Source organism: Eucyclogobius newberryi, unplaced genomic scaffold, assembly GCF_026437365.1.
Source record: "Eucyclogobius newberryi isolate DKJ021-1_F unplaced genomic scaffold, fEucNew1.0.hap1 SCAF_12, whole genome shotgun sequence".
Taxonomy (NCBI): domain Eukaryota; kingdom Metazoa; phylum Chordata; class Actinopteri; order Gobiiformes; family Gobiidae; genus Eucyclogobius; species Eucyclogobius newberryi.
Genome location: NW_027315746.1, coordinates 19,194,374 through 19,212,804, shown reverse-complemented (window position 1 = coordinate 19,212,804; position 18,431 = coordinate 19,194,374). Strand labels below are relative to the sequence as shown.

The following is an 18,431-nucleotide window of genomic DNA, read 5'->3' as shown; positions in this document are numbered from 1 at the left end:
ATTTTGAACATGTCATTCAACAGTGACAGTGAGTTATGAAATCTAAAATCACAAATATAGTATAGTCCATCTACAATTGAAGTCTGCAGCAAACACAAAGACTTTAACAGCAGGATAAGAAGGATAGTCACTAAGCTCTAAATACACACCCTTTGCGTCCGGAATTGGATTGTCTGCAAATAACGATGTCATGAGCTATAACAAGTACACAGATCTCCAGAGGTTGAGAAAACATTTGCTTTTACACAGCAATATGTATAGTGCCATTGTGTTCAAATTAAAGGTTTGTATATATATATATATATAATAGATATAATAGATAGATATAAATAGAGATGGATAGAGATAGAGATATATAGAGAGATAGATACACAAATGTAGTTTGGAAGTGAGGGGAGCACCAAACATTAATTTGCTGATTGCTGAATTCGTCTTCTTTTCCCCTAATATGTATTACAGCCACCATCCAGTAGACAGAGCACCATTTATATATCATGAACGTTGACTTCACATACTATCCACACAAACATCACTAGTTTACTGTATTCAAACATGAATGAACACTTTTAGCAGGTAGCCTACTTCTGCTCCACACTTCGTCCTCCGTTTGCAACATCTCACAATATCCAGAGATACACAGGGCATGGCTCACACTCTACAAGGCAACAGTGTCTTCTATGTTCAGTTTTACAACCTAAAGATGTCAGTTCAAAGTTCACCTAACAAAACTGATGCAGCAAAGCACATAGAAGACTGTTTATATGCACCAGAGAGCAGAGCATCACAATCGCTCCCCTGTTTCTCCTGTGACTCTGGCAGCACCGGTTTTTGGGGTATGAATGAATGTTCATGCTCCAAGCACCTTAGAGCTGGCAAGCAACATTTATTTGTAGAGCACAAACGTAAAGTGCTTTATATACATAAAACATCCATTAAAACACATTAAAATCACAATAAAAAAAGTAAAAACATAAATAATCACACAATAAAATGTATTTTAAAAGAGTAAATTCATTCATTCATTTTCTACCGCTTTATCCTTTTCGGGGTCGCGGGTGACTGGAGCCTATCCCAGTGACTTTGGGCCTTAGGCGGGGGGTATACCCTGGACAGTGGCCAACTCAGAAACAGAGACATAGACACACAGATAACCATTCACTCTCACTTCACTTTCACATTCACATTCATTCACTAGGGCCAATTTAGAGTTGACAATTTTGCCTAACACATAACATTTTGTCTAACACAACACTTGAACTAGAACTTGAGCACTGCCAAATTGGGGGCCATGGATCTATTAAAATATCGGTAGGGGCCCTTCTCAGTAAGATATTTAGTCCTGACTCCGGGCACTAGCAAGAGGCTGGAAGTTGCTTCATTCGCCTGCTCAAATGTGTATCTTTTCAAAAAAGTAAGGGTTGGATTCATAGGGTTATTATTTCATAGGGTTAGGATTATTATAGCTTAATGTAGGCATGGGATCTGGAAAAGCGAGGAGGAGATGGTGCTCCTTGTGTGTGCTGACTTATGTAACTATTAAACATTAATGCTAATAATGACTAAAACGGCAAATATACAGCCTACATGATTTCATACATTACAAATTTGTCTATGTCCTTTTATAATTTTCAGCACAATATCAACACAAATCCCACAACACAACGCTTTTTATCCAAATGAAGGCATTGTTTAAAACAATAGTAGATGCATGTGTGTTAGTATTTAACCTCTATATTACGCTGCGAGGACTAAAGCTTCTACAGAGTTAACAGCACACTCCATCTTCCCGTGCAGCCAGCTGCTGGTGGAAACATTTTTCTCAACTCAAAGGCTCATTGGCCTCTCCAAACGAGCTGCAAAACAGCTGCAGTACATCCAGAACGCTGCTGCTCATGTCCTGACTAGAACCAGGAAGTATGATCACATTAGTCCTGTTCTCAGGTCTCTGCACTGCCCCCTGTGGCTCAGAGAATAGACTTTAAAGCAGCTCTGCTTGTGTACAAGTCTCTCCATGGCCTAGCACCAAAGTACATCTCGGACATGTTAGTGCCATATGAACCATCTCGGACTCTGAGGACCTCAGGGACCGGCCTCCTGCTGGTGCCAGAGTCAGGACTAAACATGGACCGGCCTCCTGCTGGTGTCTATAGAATAAGGCCGTGGCTGGAGAGCCGCGGCGCGGTCAAATGGCCGCGCAGTTTCAGGGACCGCGGCATTTCCCTCATAGCCCGTTATAGCCTCATGGCTAACTAACCCTAACCCTAACCTTAACCCTAACCTTAACCCTAACCTTAACCCTAACCTTAACCCTAACCTTAACCCTAACCCTAACCCTAACCCTAACCCTAACCCTAACCCGACGCGGTCTAAAACGGCGCTAAAACGCGGTCAAATAGCGGTGCAGTTTCAGGAGCCGCGGCGCGCGGCCGGCACAAAAATAACATGGCAGTTTCGGCGGCGCGCCGCGGCTCTGCAGACACTCCCATAGAATAAAGCCTAAAGAATAAAGTCTAAAGAATAATAATTCTAATGCTAATGCTAATGCTAATGCTAAGACTGCGGCACGAGAGGAAATGTCCCATCAAAATAAAAGCGGAAGAGGAAGTGAAGGCATTCATTGCGCCTCTGCTGGCCAATTGTGAAAATACACAATATCTGCAATGCACTTTTTTCATGGCGTCTCGAGGAGAATATAATCCATGAGTTTCAAACAAATCAGACAATATTGAGATTTTCACACAATGGGTAGGGGGCGCTATAGAGTACATTTGTTACATGGTATTTATTTACAATCAGATCATAAAAACGCATTAGTGAGTGAAATATGAGCTCCGTAGATCAATTCCATTAGGTGTGAAAATTAAGCCTTTTTTGAGGGCGTGTTACGCAGAGACTGTAAAGAATATCAACATTCTTTTGGATATTTATTAAATTTGAATGTCTTTAGATGCAAAAAGTGTTGTTTTGAGCTCGATCGGACAAAAAACCTAGGACAAGTACGATTTTGAAAAAAAAAAAGTCAAGCGTGGCGGTGCCACTTTGACTCGACATAGCTGACTTCCTGTTTATCATAGAGCGATGCTGCCAGGTGCGTTTTACTCGTCAAAGGTCAGAGGTCAAAGGTAGCTCCATCACTGTTCTAAGTCTCATGTGCCTAGGCCAAAGATTAAGCTTTTCATGTTTTTTCTTTTTTGAACTAGTCGGCACTGTTGCGACGGGCGTTCTCGCAACCTCCATTTTATTGGAGTTCGGGCCGAGCCGATCGCGTCTATGCCCCCATGTGTGACATTCATCAATGTTAGGGGGTCAAAAATGCCCGAGTTGTGGCAAAATTTTACCATGCAAAACAATAATAATAAGAAACCATGGCAAGAACAATGTCTCGAGCCATTCCATGGAAGGCTCGAGCCAATAATAAGAAACCATGGCAAGACTCGTCGCATTCCATTCCATGGAAGGCTCGAGCCAAAAAGAAGAAGAAAAAAAGAGAAAATAGGGTCATATACATAAGAGTGTGTTAATGTGATAATTGGAGTTTGTTACACCAATTAATTGTTGAATATTTTCATATTTTATACTGTTTATTTTGTTCAAACATGTTCAAACTGATTTCTGAATACATTTTAACTGTTTAAACTTACATTCTAATATTAAATCATATTAACAATGTGTTTAAAGGCGTTATTATTTCCATCAATTTTGGACCCCTCTTGACCAAACTGAGAGCTGGATTACAGTCACGTGAGAAAATGTAACAATCCTGGTCTGGGTGAGGAGGCATTGAGTTGGTTTCTCAACTCCAAGGAAGGAAATGCATCTTCAAACAAGACACTCACTGTAGAATTACAATTACCAATGGCGTAAAGTTATTTTATTAGTCATGGCCACGTGGCCAATAGTGAAGAGTGTGAGCTTGATTACTTCTGCTGCTACTGTGTGCATGCATGGCTTTCCACCGAACACTTTACACCACACCAGTATCTGATTTAGAAGTAGATACCAATAAATATTTGACATAAAATATTCACCCCGACATGGCTTTACAAGAGGTGATAAGGTTTCAGTTCCTTGCTATATGCAACATTTTGAAGACTTTTAATTGCCATTCAAAGGTTACAACAACAACATTTTAAATTGTTAATAGATATGGCAACGACAAATTTCTCATTATGCTGGAACCCATGGATAGGACACTCCTGTCCCACAGCGACATGTTTCTTCATTAAACACATTTAGATATGTTTCCCCCATGTAACTATTCAATGAAACTTGCAGTGCATCGTTCACATTTTAAAAACAACCTTGCTTTTTTTTTTAGAACACATGAATGACCCAAGTCAACAAGTCAAACTTACTGGTGGTCCGTGAATGCAGCAGATGGACGTCAAGGCAAAGTCCCACAAAGTGCGCTCTAAAGTGACGCTACAGCCCGCACAGAGCCGCGTGTCCCTCTCTGCGGAGTGCAGGCTCCTACAGCCGCACAAGTGCGCAGAGCTGATGTGGTGACTCCTCCTGGAGGTGTCTCACTACTGGACACTTCAAGACCCCAAACAGAAGACCACGTCATGGCCGAGCACTGGCGGGCCATGCGTTAGTTTTCAGTTGAGTTATGCTGAAATGTTTCATCCAAGCGTGTTGTGTCCATTGTTTCACAACATTGTGATTGTTTGGTCTGAAGAAACCAACTAACTAACCCGCATTATCCGCTGGGAGGCGCTGCAGTTCAAATATTGTAAACCGAGGAGTCCACGTGCTTCCGGTTCCTTTGAGCGTTTCCTGTTTCCATTTCTCTACGAGCAACACGCGTCTAAACAGGTAAAATGGTCCGTAAATTAAAATTTCATGAGCAGAAACTACTGAAGAAGGTAGATTTCATAAACTGGGAGGTGGACAACAACATCCATGAAGTGAAAGTGCTACGAAGATTCCGCATCGAGAAGCGCGAGGACTACATGAAGTGAGGCGCTTGATTTATTATTACGTTTGTTTGTAGTTGTTAAAATGACACAGAGGATGTATCAGTTGTACAGGAAACAGCTTTAAATCAAACTCGAGTGAAGCGGTCATTCATTATATGTTAACTTAGGTACAACAAGCTCAGTCGTAACATCAGAGATCTGACTCAGAAGATCCGGGACCTGGATGAGAAGGACGGGTTCAGAGCTCAGAGCACACACAAGCTGCTGGAGAAACTGTGAGTGGATTCAAACGGATCACCTTTTCAATACAACCTGCTTGACACGCGGATTGTTTATTCCAGATACAACATTGGTTTGATTCCCACCAAGCAGAATCTGGCCCTCACTGAGAAGGTCACTGCCTCCTCATTTTGCAGGTATGGATTTGGAACATCATGTATGAAAAAGAAAACATTTAACCCTTGTATGTGATTTATTTAACACAGGAGGAGGCTGCCCAGTATCATGCTTCATCTTCGCATGGCTCAAAATCTAAAAACTGCCATCACATTTATTGAACAAGGACGTATCCTTCACTTCATCTTATTGTTAGTCTGTAATTGTGTTGTCACATTTAGATGAAAAAAATCCTTAAATCAGTTTTAGATGTGCGTGTTGGTCCAGAAATTATTACAGACCCAGCTTTTCTTGTTACCAGGTACGACATTTGAAAATATACACGTTGTTTAAAATAAATAAGAGGGCTAATGTCCGCACTGTGCACCATTTATTTGTCAGGAACATGGAAGATTTCGTAACTTGGGTGGATTCGTCTAAGATCAAGCAGCATGTCATGAATTATAACGATGAGGTATTGCTTTGAGTTGCTTGACATTTCTTATACACTTTGAAAAAACATGATCGTCTAAACAACTGTTTCCTATTTGTTTCTACAGAGGGATGACTTCGATCTTGTGGCATAATCGTACGACCACATGGAAGAAAAGGAAGGCACGCGTTTTAAGGGCCATAACAAAAACAACAAGCCTTTAATTCAAGAAGTTAATCTTGCTTGAAAGTGTTAAGCTATGGGATAAACTATACATATTCCACTCTGGCATTACCACAGCCGCTGGACTGACTCGAAGCGGTTTGTGTCTGGATCTTTGAAAAAAAATAAAGACACCCGCCTGATCACTGCTGTGAGAAACACGAGATGTTGACTTGGAACTTGGACCTGTGCCGGTTCCTCCTTTAGTCAATTAAACCAAGCGACTCAAGGACTACATGGAGTGGAGCAGTGTTTGCCCTGGATGTGGCCTTCTGTGTACACTAGAACTCTTTATTATTATACAAGTGACACATGGGAACTATGTAAGGAACTTTTTATTTGATAAATATACTCTACTGTAAACATTTCAATACATCTTGGAACAGTGCAGCTTTTTAACAAAACCCTGCGTTGTAAGGTTAAACACCTAAAGTAAGTAAACAACATTCCAGCTGAATCTTATCACCGCTTAAACATACAGCTCAGTTTAATGTAACGTGAATCAGGTAAACTCTGAGCGATATCTGTGCAGGGAGGAGAGCCATTCAGTGTGAAGTCCTTGGTAAAGCTATAAGAGCCACCAAAAGCGCACATAGACGATGAGTGTCAAGAAGACCACCGCCACAGCAGCCAACTTGGCATATGTGGAGCGAGTGTTGAGATACTTGGCGTCGCTGTGATAGTTCTTTGCCAATGAAGACAAATTACTGGCCTTTGTGTCTAGATCTGAAGGGGAAAAAAAGGTACATGCATTTTATAGTCTGTATTCGTGTAATTGAGTGCTAAAAAGGAGGCTAGTGTATTTAATTTACCTGAAAGAGCCTCCCCACGTTGCAGAACTTCCTCAATATTGGCAACCATTATTCTCTGGACGTCCTGTAACTCTGTGTTGATGTTGCCCAGGTTTCTCCTTGCTCTGCTGTCAACGTACGTCTTCTTTGCTTTTTGGATGTAATTGTCTAAAATGTAATAAAACAAGAGTTGTGTCATGTCATGGCAGTTTTTTTTTTTTTTAAGTTAGTCATCATAACCTTACCAAATTCAATAAAGGAGTAGGGTCTGGTGACTGTGCGTATCCTTTTTCCATACTGATCGAAGAACTCACTGTGAAGAACATTGAGATATCCAAAAGCCATCTTCTTTGGGAAGGACGCCTCACACAGGCACAAGTAACATACACCGTCTGCAATTAAATAACTGATAAAAGTGTCACATTAGGATCATTGATTGCCAGCAAATATGAATGTATGTCTATTTGATCTTACTGAAAGTTTACGTGTCCAGCCTCCAGAGTGCACCGGTCAGGACTATGAGCGTTCAGTTTGCGGAAAAGCTGCTTTGCTTGACTCTGGTACTGCTGGAGGTCTCGCTCATACTGAACAACCACAACAATCATTACATTTTGATCCAAGACAGCGACGCCAAATACGATTACTACCTAATGACTATTACTAAACACAGTCATAAATTGCTTGGAAGTAAGGCTGCAACAGACTTATTGTAGTCAACTAATCTGCACCGGTGATTATTTTATTTTTACAAGTCAACTAGTCAATTATTTCTTGTATATGAAGTTTTTCTAAATATATTTTTCACCATATAAATGTTAACTGAGAGCTAGATTATATTGACAAAATAAAGAATATCATTTTTGTTTTTATTCAATGCCATTGTCTTTGTTACAAAAGGTCTTTAGGCATCTGTTATAGAGCCTGCATCGTTCAGTAAATCAAATACAAATAGACTAGTCATGATTATTCGATAAAGCCCTCCTCTGAAGCTTTTGCATATCATTTTTTGGGGGAACTTAATTTGTAAAATACAGTACCGTGTGTGTGATGGATAAATGTAGAGACTATTTTAACTGAACATTTGGTCGAAGTCACCGTCTTCTCTACCTTGTCAAAGTCTGTGTAGTCATGACCCTGCTCTGTTTGATCAGCTGGACCAGTATTCCCCACTTGGGGGTACGGGGACACTTGGAATGGTTTCTTATTTTTAAAGAAAGTTGAATAGAATATTATTTGACTACACATTTGATTTGTATTACATATGTATTTTTGTGGGCCCTGTGATGAGTTGGCCACTGTCCAGGGTGTACCCCGCCAAATGGCCCAAAGTCACTGGGATAGGCTCCAGTCACCCGCGACCCCTAATGGGATAAAGCGGTAGAAAATGAATGAATGAATGTATTTTGTTTTTTTCCTCGGAGGTACTTCTTATTGAACTATAACTAAAATGGTGAAAAATGGTAAATGGTTACATTTAAATAGCACTTTTCGACCATCAAGGCACTCAAAGCAGGAACCAGGTTCCCATTCACACACACTGTTCACAGTGATTGTAGAGCTGTCAGATTGTTGGGGGCCAGTGGATCTGACCACTCTACCAGGAGAGAGTGATTTGAACCACCAACCATCGGAACAAAAAACGAGCACTCTACCACCACTACTTCGACTGCCACCCAAACATGGTGTTCGTTATGGACAATCCGTTCCGTTCGTTATGGACTGCTGTTCACACAACAGTGAGATTTCTGTCCCCAACCCAAAGGCGTAGAGATGCGACCCTCTCGTTCACTGGGGTGAACTCTAACAGCAAGCCCACACCAGCCCGCTGCCTCTCCCCGCGGGCAACACCAGAGAAGTGGAGCGTCCAGCCCCTCTCGAGGAGATGGGTTCCAGAGCCCGAACTGTGCGTGGAGGTGAGGCCGACTATATCTAGTCGGTACTGCTCAAACTCCCACACAAGCTCAGGCTCTTTCCCACCCAGGTGACGTTCCATGTCCCCAGAGTCAGTTTCTGTCCGGAGATCTGGTCGTCGAGGACCCTGCCGTTGACTGCCACCCAGATCTCTTTGCACGGTCCCTAACGGATCCTCCTGCAGGTGGTGGGTCCACAGGAGGATGGCCCTACGTCGCTCTGTCCGGACTGTGCCCGGCTGGGCCCCTTGGGGAAAGTCCCGGCCATCCTTCCCAGACCTGGCTCCAGGATGGGGCCCCGGTAACGCCATTCTGGGCGACGTAACCTCGTTTGAGCACGTCATAAGGGGCTTCTGAACCAGTCCATATATTAGAATAAGTATTCCTGGAGTTTACATAATGGACAGCACAAAGACAGTGAATACAAACCAAAACTGAGAACATATATTTTAATTAAAGACAGTTTTGGTCCTGAGCCGTATGTCACTCTAAATCTGACCTGAGCTCAGAGGTGGCTCAATATGGGCCCAGTTGAGGAATGGAACCGTTTTCTCATAAAAAAAAAAAATATATATATTTAAGTTGGCCAAGTTTGTGTTGAAGGCCTGGGAACGTGGTAAGAGATAAATTATCTGTTTGATGCAGTACTGTGAAATCTGTCTGAAATATTGTTTTGTGTAACTTATAAGCCCATGTGGGCTGGGCTCCTTTCAAATGGTACCGCAAAATAAGTAAATTAACAAAACTAATAATCGATAATATCATACAGTAATAGTATTTTCCTAGGACACGAGTTAGGGAGTACTATGAGAGTGAGACAACGCTGGGGACATATAAGGTTGGGCAGCACAGACTCAGAGCTAGACCTTTAGCAGATGCGTGTTACCATAAACTATATGTTACCTGCTCGTCTTCTTGGATAGACGCGGCCAGCGGCAGCCCGTCCGACACTCGGGCCAACATCGTTAATAAAATCATCTTAATTGCAAACAAATTTGATTTAAAACTACTATCGGACCAAAGCCGTGACCAATAAGTCACAGGTATGAAAAGTTCAGACAACTTTAATGTTCGAAGTGGTGGGAGTGTGCTGAGCGGAAGTCTATGGTGTACCACTTCAATTCCTCCGTGTGGCAACAAACTATTGCAACAATTTCATCAATTTAAGGAGGTAACCAAGAGACAAAACCTAAAAAACAAGTTAGGCTTACTTGAATCGCCACTTTAATATGCGCATGTTTTTTAATGTTCCGCATTACTCGTGGCCGGTGCTTTCTGGAGCCGCGGTGCTCCCCGTGTCTGTGTCCGTGCAGCAGACAGAGACAAACGGTCTGAGGAGAGAGAGGAGGAGAGCTGCGGCTTATCGGCTCCATCTGAGCATCTTTGCGTTAAACCAGACAATGCGCCTGGGCCATGGACGAACCTTAAAGGTAATATGCTTTTAGTTACTGAAACTCTTCTTTTGTTTTCCCTCGGTAGATTTGGTGGGTTTTGGAGGAGGGATAAAAGCCACTCTCTTTATTGTATTCTGCATTTGTCTGGCACGGCTCACGCAGTTGTATTATTTGGATAAAATGTAATGCACGTTTAGTTTTCGGAAGATATTGTTGGTCTTTTCAAGCCCTTATGCTGGTTATGCGATGATGATAATGATGATGTCAAAAGCACCGGCAGACACTGATGTCCCGGCTCAATCACCTCCTTCTCCAGGACGCAGAGCAGAGCGAACCCTTTGCAACACATGCACAAATCATAAACCAGTTTTGCTGCGGTAAACCTGAGGCGTTGGACGGTTTATGCGTGGAATAATATTTCACTGAAAGCCCACTCTGAAATAAAGAATCGGTGCTTGGCACAGCAGCACCGTCCGGCAGACTGAAAGGCCTCATTGTTGTGAAGCAGCTGGCACCGATCTGGTGTTCCAAGTGCAGCCTGCACCAAGTCCTTTCGTTATGGCCTTTTTGATACATTGGTTGATGGTCAGCCTTTGATCCTAAGGCTGACCACGCCACAGTCCAGTTCTCCAGGTTCCGAGTCCACCAACAGCATCCATGTCTAACTATAGCCCAGGGGCCAAATGCGGTCAATGTTTGTTGGCCTTCAGCCTCATCAGGCTTCCTGATGAAATGGCCCAAATAGCCTACCATAGACTTTGTTCTGAAAGAAGAAAGAAAACATCCACCATCCTTTTCTCCTTGACAAAGTTTATTTTTTATTTTTTTTGGTGTGAGACAGACCTGTCAACACTATAATGACCAACACATCACACATGGCCCTTGATGAAAATGTTTGACACCCGTGAGAGCATTCTATATATAGACTAGTAAAATCTACATCAGATTCACCTTCAGGTATATTCAGGTGCATATATATATTAAGGTGTGCCTGTAAGCATGCTGTATTGGTTTGACACCAGATGTAATAAGCTTTTGTGTTATTTTATTGTGGTTTTCTCCTTTGGTCAGCAAAATTGAACTCTGCTTTACCTTTTCACTCAGGGTCAGATATGTTTACAAGTCTATATTCCTTTAATAATAAAATAAAAATAAATGATTTGAAATAATACAATAGTACTTGTAAATTCTGGAATTTCCCCATTGTGGGACAAATAAAGGCTTATCGAATGAGATCTTTAAAAAAAACAATTCAAAAGTCAGAACTCCTGAAGGGTACATTTCTTGCAACTGTATGAACATATACTATTGACTGTCTATTGTACGCAATGTGAGTTTCTGCAGTTCATAAGGGGATCTTACAGGTGCTTTGGTCTCCTTCTCTCTGCTCAGGTTTACTATGTGTGAGGCTCAGGGCTGAGGAGACAAGACCAGGAGATGGGCTGTACGTCGGCCAAACAGGTGTCTGCGGTACCCAACGGAGAGGAGGAGAACAGCAAAGCCCACAGCAATGGGGACATTCTCTCTGGTTAGTCACAGCACTCCCTATTCAGGCATCTTCTCTCAGGATGGCTTCTGTGTATAGTGCATGACAGATTGATGTGCAATGAGGCATGGTATTAGTGCGCTAATTGTGACTAAATTCTTAATTCATAATAACCTGACAGACTTAAATGTGTGGCATATAAAATGAAGCACAGCACAAAGTCACTTTGAGGATGATTATCGTCTTGATCTGAGCTCGTCTGCCACCACATTTCAATAACATGTTGTGCTTCTTTGTCACAGATGAGTACAAGATGAAAGCAGAGGAAAAAGTAAAGTACATCCACGGAGAAGGAGGGGGGGACAGCCAAGACAGCACAGTGGGACACTTTTCTTGAAATAAAAATGTAAATGTTACCACCATTTGACATTATAATATATTAAACATATTATTAATATGCAGGAAAAGAGTGCTCTGCTTGGAGCATGTCCTCAGCTGGATCAGACTGACCCAAACGGAGATGGCAAAATCCTGTAGGTTTCACTAACATTAGCATTAGTCAGTGTTTCTACATGAGACTAATCCCAGAATGTAATATCTCAGGAGCATCCACTCGTCTGAGAGCCAACAGGAGTTTTTCAGGATGTTGGATGAAAAAATAGCAAAGGTAAGATACTACTCATAAAAAATAAATCTAAAACACACCTGCTTATACTTTCATATGAAATACTAAGTAACATGTATCATACAAAAGTTCACTTTGTAACTTTTCTTGTGGATAGTTTGCAACCTCAATCTTCTCTCCATGACGGTTAAAAAAAAAAAGTATATCCATGGAGACATGCATTCGGTGCCACCTGACCAACTTAAAGGTCAGATCTGTGGAGAGGCGATCCTGCTTGTAAAAATAATGCATGTTTTTAAGTTGTTGTTTTTTTAGCAATACCAGACCTGTAATTGAATACATGCTTGATACTGTGGGGCATTCAATAACATCTCCATGGAAATAAGCAGGTGGAGATAACCCCAGAGAAGTTACGCAGTGCACTTTTAAGTTACAAGAGCCGTTTATGACACTGTACATGTTGTTTTAGGGACGAGACTACTGCTCTGAAGAGGATGATCTGACGTAGCAGTGTGTTCAGCCATAAAAGGGACAGTCCTGTCAGTCACATGCTCTGGTTTTGTTGTGACCGTCCGGCTCATGTACACACCTGAACGACAAACTGCAAAATAGCCCAGAGGCCCGACTTCGACATCCAGTTAGCGGATATTGAAAGAATTTACCTGCCTCGTGAAGCCATTATCATGGAAGACAGACATTTAGCCCTGGATAGAAACTCTATGACACCTGAGGAACTAAAATAATTGTCATTGTGCAGATTATTTTTTGGGTGCCTCTGAGGACTTATACTTCAACAGTATATATTTTGTTTCTGCTTTTGGTTTGCCCGTTCACTGTGTTTTTAAGTATTTGTGTTATAAAGTGGAGATCTCAAAAAGACTCAGGGCTGAAGTATTATCATATCTGAAATCGCATTAGTGTCCACGTGCACCACTTCACAGAAAAACTGTATCTTCACTGACTGTATGCACTATAGTCACAGCCTTTGTTCATACATAATGCATTTTTTTTGTAGAAAAATAAATATTTTTTTTCTTATTTCCTTGTCAAGTTGTGGACAGCAAGTCTCGTATTCAGTGTGAGTGAGTGATTGATTGGAGAGCACGGATGGAGCTTGGCAGTTATTCAGGGGGAATGATGAATATCTACAATTTACTGCCCAGAACGTCTCGTAGTGTTTGAACCTTTATCCATACAAAGCTGTTATTTAAATAACAGTAAATAACATAATTTGGATCAGTTTCCTTTGATGGAAAGACATGCCATTTTGTCTCTGCTCTGGTATTGGTAGATATGGACTATCTGCGAACAATTAAATGATCAAAACTGAAAAGAATGGCTCCGAGCATCTCTGTCCTGTAGAGCTGTACAAAGTGAGCATCACAGAGACACAGGATTTCATTTGGTAGTTTTTTATTATTACAATTATGAAACACCATAGTTTGAGCATCATTTTGGATGAATTTCAGTCGAGCATGTATTTATAATTTAACTTAACAGATCTCTAGTTTTGAGTCCATTGCGCCACCTACTTATTGGGGGTGGTGCCGCCTCTTTCTGTGCTGCCGCCGCCCCAGGTCCTGGAAGGCGCCTACGGGGGGCTCAGGTGTCACCAGACCGTCAGAGATCTTCTGGTACACAAGAGTAGAGTCCGACGCCACCACGCAAAGCAGCATGGGAAATCCTCTATCCAGCACACAGCGTAGACTACAGAGGGCATAAGAGATGTGGGTATAAGATAACGATTGATAAGGTCATGTCTTGTCATACAATACTAGCACCTTGTTACAATGCTTTTTTTTTTTTTAACGCTTATGGATACATGGCCATCCCTCACCTTTTGTGGGTGATGGACTGACGCACAAGTAGAGGAAGCACAGTATGAACAGGTCCTCCTTCTTTCTCCCTTGCCTCCAGTAAAATCACCTGCAGCTCTGTGCTCTTGAGACAGGACACCTCTTTCCAGTGGCGAACTACAAAGAGCAAAAAACAACACATCACCATTGCAGTAATTTACGTGAGTAAAACTCTTATAAATCGAATTGAAGTTTACATGCGTTTGCATTCCTGAAACCATTTATTATATGTTTCAATAAATTACCCAGTTTAGTAGTTTCATATATAGCAGGCTTTGACCAAGAAACAAGTATGCAAAAAGCAGAGCACAATTTGTATGCAATGTAATTCAAAGTACTTCAAATAACAGAAAAAAAAATCAAACATTAAAATCACAATACAAACAGATAAAAACAATGATTATATAATTTATTTTAAAAAACTGTTCAGTTTAGCTGTGCCTATGACTGAGAGGATTTTACCTGCACTCTTCTCTTTTAGTCTAGATTTGAACATTGTCAGAGTAGAAGCCTGTCTCACATCTTCAGGAAGACTGTTCCAGATTTTAGCTGCATGAAACTGAAACCCAGATTCCCCATGTTTAGTCCTGACTCTGGCACCAGCAGGAGGCCGGTCCATGTTTAGTCCTGACTCTGGCACCAGCAGGAGGCCGCTCCATGTTTAGTCCTGACTCTGGCACAAGCAGGAGGCCGCTCCATGTTTAGTCCCGACTCTGGCACCAGCAGGAGGCCGGTCCATGTTTAGTCCTGGCTTAGTCCTGACTCTGGCACCAGCAGGAGGCCGGTCCATGTTTAGTCCCGACTCTGGCACCAGCAGGAGGCCGGTCCATGTTTAGTCCTGACTCTGGCACCAGCAGGAGGCCGGTCCATGTTTAGTCTTGACTCTGGCACCAGCAGGAGGCCGGTCCCTGAGGTCCTCAGAGTCCGAGATGGTTCATATGGCACTAACATGTCCAAGATGTACTTTGGTGCTAGGCCATGGCGACTTTAAAAGAGAGCTGCTTTAAAGTCTATTCTTTGAGCCACTGGAAGCCAGTTCAGAGACCTGAGAGAACAGAAGTGATGTGATCCTACTTCCTCGTTCTAGTCAGGACTCAAGCACAAGCGTAGAGAGCGTCTGAACAGGAGTTTTCAGGTCTCAATTGGATTTAGGTCTGGACTTTTACTGGGCCGTTCTAAGACATGAATATGTTTGTTGTAAACCATTCCATTGTAGCTCTGGCTTTATGTTTAGGGTCGTTGTCCTGCTGAAGTTGAATCTCTGCCCCAGTCTCACTTCTTCTGCAGATGCAAGCAGGTTTTCTTCCAGGATTTCCCTGTATTTGACTCCATCCATCTTCTCATCCACTCAGCAGCTTCCCTGTCCCTGCTGAAGAAAACCAGCCCCACAGCTTGATGCTGCACCACCATCTTCGACAGTGGGAATGGTGTGTTCAGAGTCATGGGCCGTTTTGCTTTAAGGCCAAATGTTCATTTTGGTCTGATCACACCAGAGCACCTTCTTCCACATGTTTGCTGTGCCCCTCACATGGCTTCTGCAAACTGTTTTTCCAACAATCGATCTTCTTGCCACTTCTTCATAAAGGCCAGATTTGTGAAGTACACAACTAATAGCTGCCCTGTGGACAGATTCCCTGTCCACCTGAGCTCTGGATCTCTGCAACCTTCACAGAATAGCTGCATTCATCCTGAGATTATATACACACACTGGACGACTCTACTGAATCATTAGGTCAACATTCAGTCTTTCAGCAATTGGTTGCACTCAAGGGAAAGAGGCTGAATAATTTTGCATGCTGCATTTTCAGTTTTCAATTTTTTTTTTTAAATCTGGAAATCATGTATATTTTTCTTCCATTTCACAATTGTGTGCTGCTTTGTGTCGCTCTTTCCCAAAAATGTCAGCAGAATTTATTTAAGTTTGTGGTCATGATGTGACAAAATGTGGAAGTTCCAGGGGCACGACAACTATTGTAAGCCTCTGTATGTGGCACTGAAATACACTTTGACAGGGAGTGAGAGACACATGGGAGAAAAGAAAGGTGATGAAGGCTACAGCTAGAACCAAATGAAAACCAGCTCCAAACCTACAGACAAAGACTGAAAATATAACCTTCTTTATAAGTTTTAAATTGATTCAAATTCATCTTTAAGCACAATGAATTGTTTATTGTATTACTGTATTGTAAAATGTAGGTGCATATGTGAAATAATTTAAAATAAAATAATAAGAGGCTGTACAGTTTTGTCTTATTTGTTCCTATTTGATAATTGCAGCCTCCAGAGCCAATCATTTGGGCCAATCAAACTTTAAAGATGGCTGGGAAGACCCCTGGGTGTAAGGGGGGGATGAAAACGAGAGAGTGAGGCTGGCTGTAATCCTCAAGTCGATTAATGGCATTTGAGTCTACCAAAATTTGTATTGGGCGACAAATTGTTTTATTTAGATTAAAAGGCTTTATATGGGACCACAGCAGTGAGTTAGCTGAAGATTTTGCAATGAATCAAAAGAGTTTAATTTAACTTGTTAAATAGTAAGTTTCTGTACAAATTGCTTCGCATAAACTCCTGTACAATTTGGGTTGGATATAAAGAGATACTGAATTGTTTTAAGAACTCTTTTGCCACGCCCCTTTTCAGTCAACTAATCTGTCGATATGACATGTCTTTGGTCGACTACAAATTTCTTTGGTCGACTACAGCCCTAGTGAGTAGTCTCTAATGGAGTAGATTTAGCAGGGGGGGGGACCCAGGGCTGAGGGTAGGGGAGGCGACGAGGGTGTTGCCAGACTTAAACCTTCCACTAGGGCTGTGATGAGGACCTCGAGGGAGAGGGAACCGATGTTGTGTCTGAATGACTTATTCATTGTACATTGTTTTATGTTGCACCGAATCACCAAGACAAGTTTCTATGTTTGTGATTTTGTTCATTGACAATGGCAATAAACATATTCTGATTCTGAAACCGTCGCTCAAGTTTAAGTTGAAAGTAGCAATTTTTCTTGTAAAAGCTGTGGACTACTTACCACTGGATGACACTAGAATTGTATCATGAAGTCCTTTTTTTCACATTCTAAAGCGAATATCTGAGCTTGTGTCTCTTTTGTAGATGTTGATATTCCTGACAGCATTCACAAGAGTTTAACTTCTTCCCCTGGACATGTTGTGCTCTCGTCAGGTTGCTAAAAGAGTTTTTAAAGTTATAAGTCATAAGACAGAATATGGTCTGTATAGTAAGAAAAAGCCAAAATAAATAAGGAAGCAGCAGGAGCAAGTAAGGAAAGCGTCTTCACTCACAGAACCAGTAAAAGCAAACATGTGTAAAAGACTAAATAAAAATAGTTAAGATTGAAAAATATATACAACATTTACTCTAAAATCACTTAATTAACTACCACGTGTCACCAATTTTCAAAGATTTGTTTTGGGCATGTAAAAACACACCAAACATTGTATCTAATTATTGAGTTACTAATACTATGTTGATTAATAACCGTTTTTTTCGACCAGACTCACCCTCAGTCAGGTCCATGTAAACGAGGAAAGCTGCGTGTGTCTGCGCGCTATCCTCGACCCCGAGGCTTTTCATTTCACGAAACTGTAACGCAAGAAACATGTTTGTATGTCCATGGTTATCGGGGACCAGGGGTTAGGACAGCACACATGGCGGGGCTGCGCGCACTCACCACGGGATGAAGAAGGATCCAGTTATCCGCCGGAGAAGACTCAGTCATTTTTACAGACAATATGGAACAATGTAAAAGCTAATAATTTGAGGTAATTGTGCACGTCTGGACTACGTGTCTGCGCAAATGTAAACATGAAGCCAACATGCTGTTTGAGGTTTACCGGGGTGCCACTGCAAAAACAGTCCGGGTTGATCATACCTTATTACTTGTGTTCCTATGTTGCACAGAGAAGTACTGAAGGAAACCATATACTATGACATGTTGTCAGGGATATAAACATAGTTATGATTTTAATATAGTCAGTGTAATCCCTCATTCGTCCAGGAGTGTTCCATTGTAGAAAAATTCAGTTGTGTAGTCTGGATTGTTTTTAGAAAAACAAAACGTTTCGACTCTCTTCCAAGAGTCATTCTCAATCTGCGAGTCGGGTCTGGGAACTCAGGTTTTATATCTTACTCTGTGTAAGCCCTGCCTTTATCCTAAACAGAGAATATAGTCCAGACGATAGAACTGATTTGTTTCTACAACGTTAATCGAGTCAACTGTTTGTCGTAAGACATCTATTATGTTGTGTCGCCCCCTAGAGAGTAGAAATGAAAGCGCTTCTGTAAGTAAACTGAAGGTTTTCAAGCCATATAACAAAGAAACACAAATATGTTCACTTGTAGGAGTTTATTTACAAAAGCACTAGTATTTAATGTAAAGCAAAAACAAAAAAATGGAACGAATAT

The 18,431-nt window shown here is 41.6% G+C and overlaps 4 protein-coding genes across 4 annotated transcripts; 2 read left to right on the top strand and 2 right to left on the bottom strand.

The window, feature by feature from the left end:
• Nucleotides 1-4,778: 4,778 nt before the first annotated feature.
• On the top strand, nt 4,779-6,680 carry imp3 (IMP U3 small nucleolar ribonucleoprotein 3). The gene is made up of 7 exons (XM_072441227.1): nt 4,779-4,957; nt 5,087-5,194; nt 5,261-5,335; nt 5,405-5,484; nt 5,565-5,616; nt 5,697-5,769; nt 5,855-6,680. Exons 1-7 carry the CDS (start codon nt 4,821-4,823, stop codon nt 5,879-5,881), a joined length of 552 nt encoding a protein of 183 aa, XP_072297328.1. The 5' UTR covers nt 4,779-4,820; the 3' UTR covers nt 5,882-6,680.
• Nucleotides 6,272-9,773, bottom strand: sec22ba (SEC22 homolog B, vesicle trafficking protein a). The gene is made up of 5 exons (XM_072441226.1): nt 9,554-9,773; nt 7,215-7,324; nt 6,986-7,146; nt 6,762-6,908; nt 6,272-6,675 (listed from the first exon to the last, which is right to left on the bottom strand). The coding sequence occupies exons 1-5, from the start codon at nt 9,626-9,628 to the stop codon at nt 6,518-6,520; spliced, it is 651 nt and encodes a 216-aa protein (XP_072297327.1). The 5' UTR covers nt 9,629-9,773; the 3' UTR covers nt 6,272-6,517.
• A 131-nt stretch (nt 9,774-9,904) lies between these two features.
• LOC140356354 (uncharacterized protein C1orf21 homolog) lies at nt 9,905-13,034 on the top strand. The gene is made up of 6 exons (XM_072441228.1): nt 9,905-10,080; nt 11,437-11,572; nt 11,833-11,909; nt 11,993-12,063; nt 12,134-12,197; nt 12,625-13,034. Exons 2-6 carry the CDS (start codon nt 11,482-11,484, stop codon nt 12,661-12,663), a joined length of 342 nt encoding a protein of 113 aa, XP_072297329.1. The 5' UTR covers nt 9,905-10,080; nt 11,437-11,481; the 3' UTR covers nt 12,664-13,034.
• Nucleotides 13,035-13,542: 508 nt separating this feature from the next.
• tsen15 (TSEN15 tRNA splicing endonuclease subunit) lies at nt 13,543-17,874 on the bottom strand. The gene is made up of 4 exons (XM_072440376.1): nt 17,698-17,874; nt 17,528-17,609; nt 13,993-14,128; nt 13,543-13,862 (listed from the first exon to the last, which is right to left on the bottom strand). Exons 1-4 carry the CDS (start codon nt 17,743-17,745, stop codon nt 13,688-13,690), a joined length of 441 nt encoding a protein of 146 aa, XP_072296477.1. The 5' UTR covers nt 17,746-17,874; the 3' UTR covers nt 13,543-13,687.
• Nucleotides 17,875-18,431: the final 557 nt, after the last annotated feature.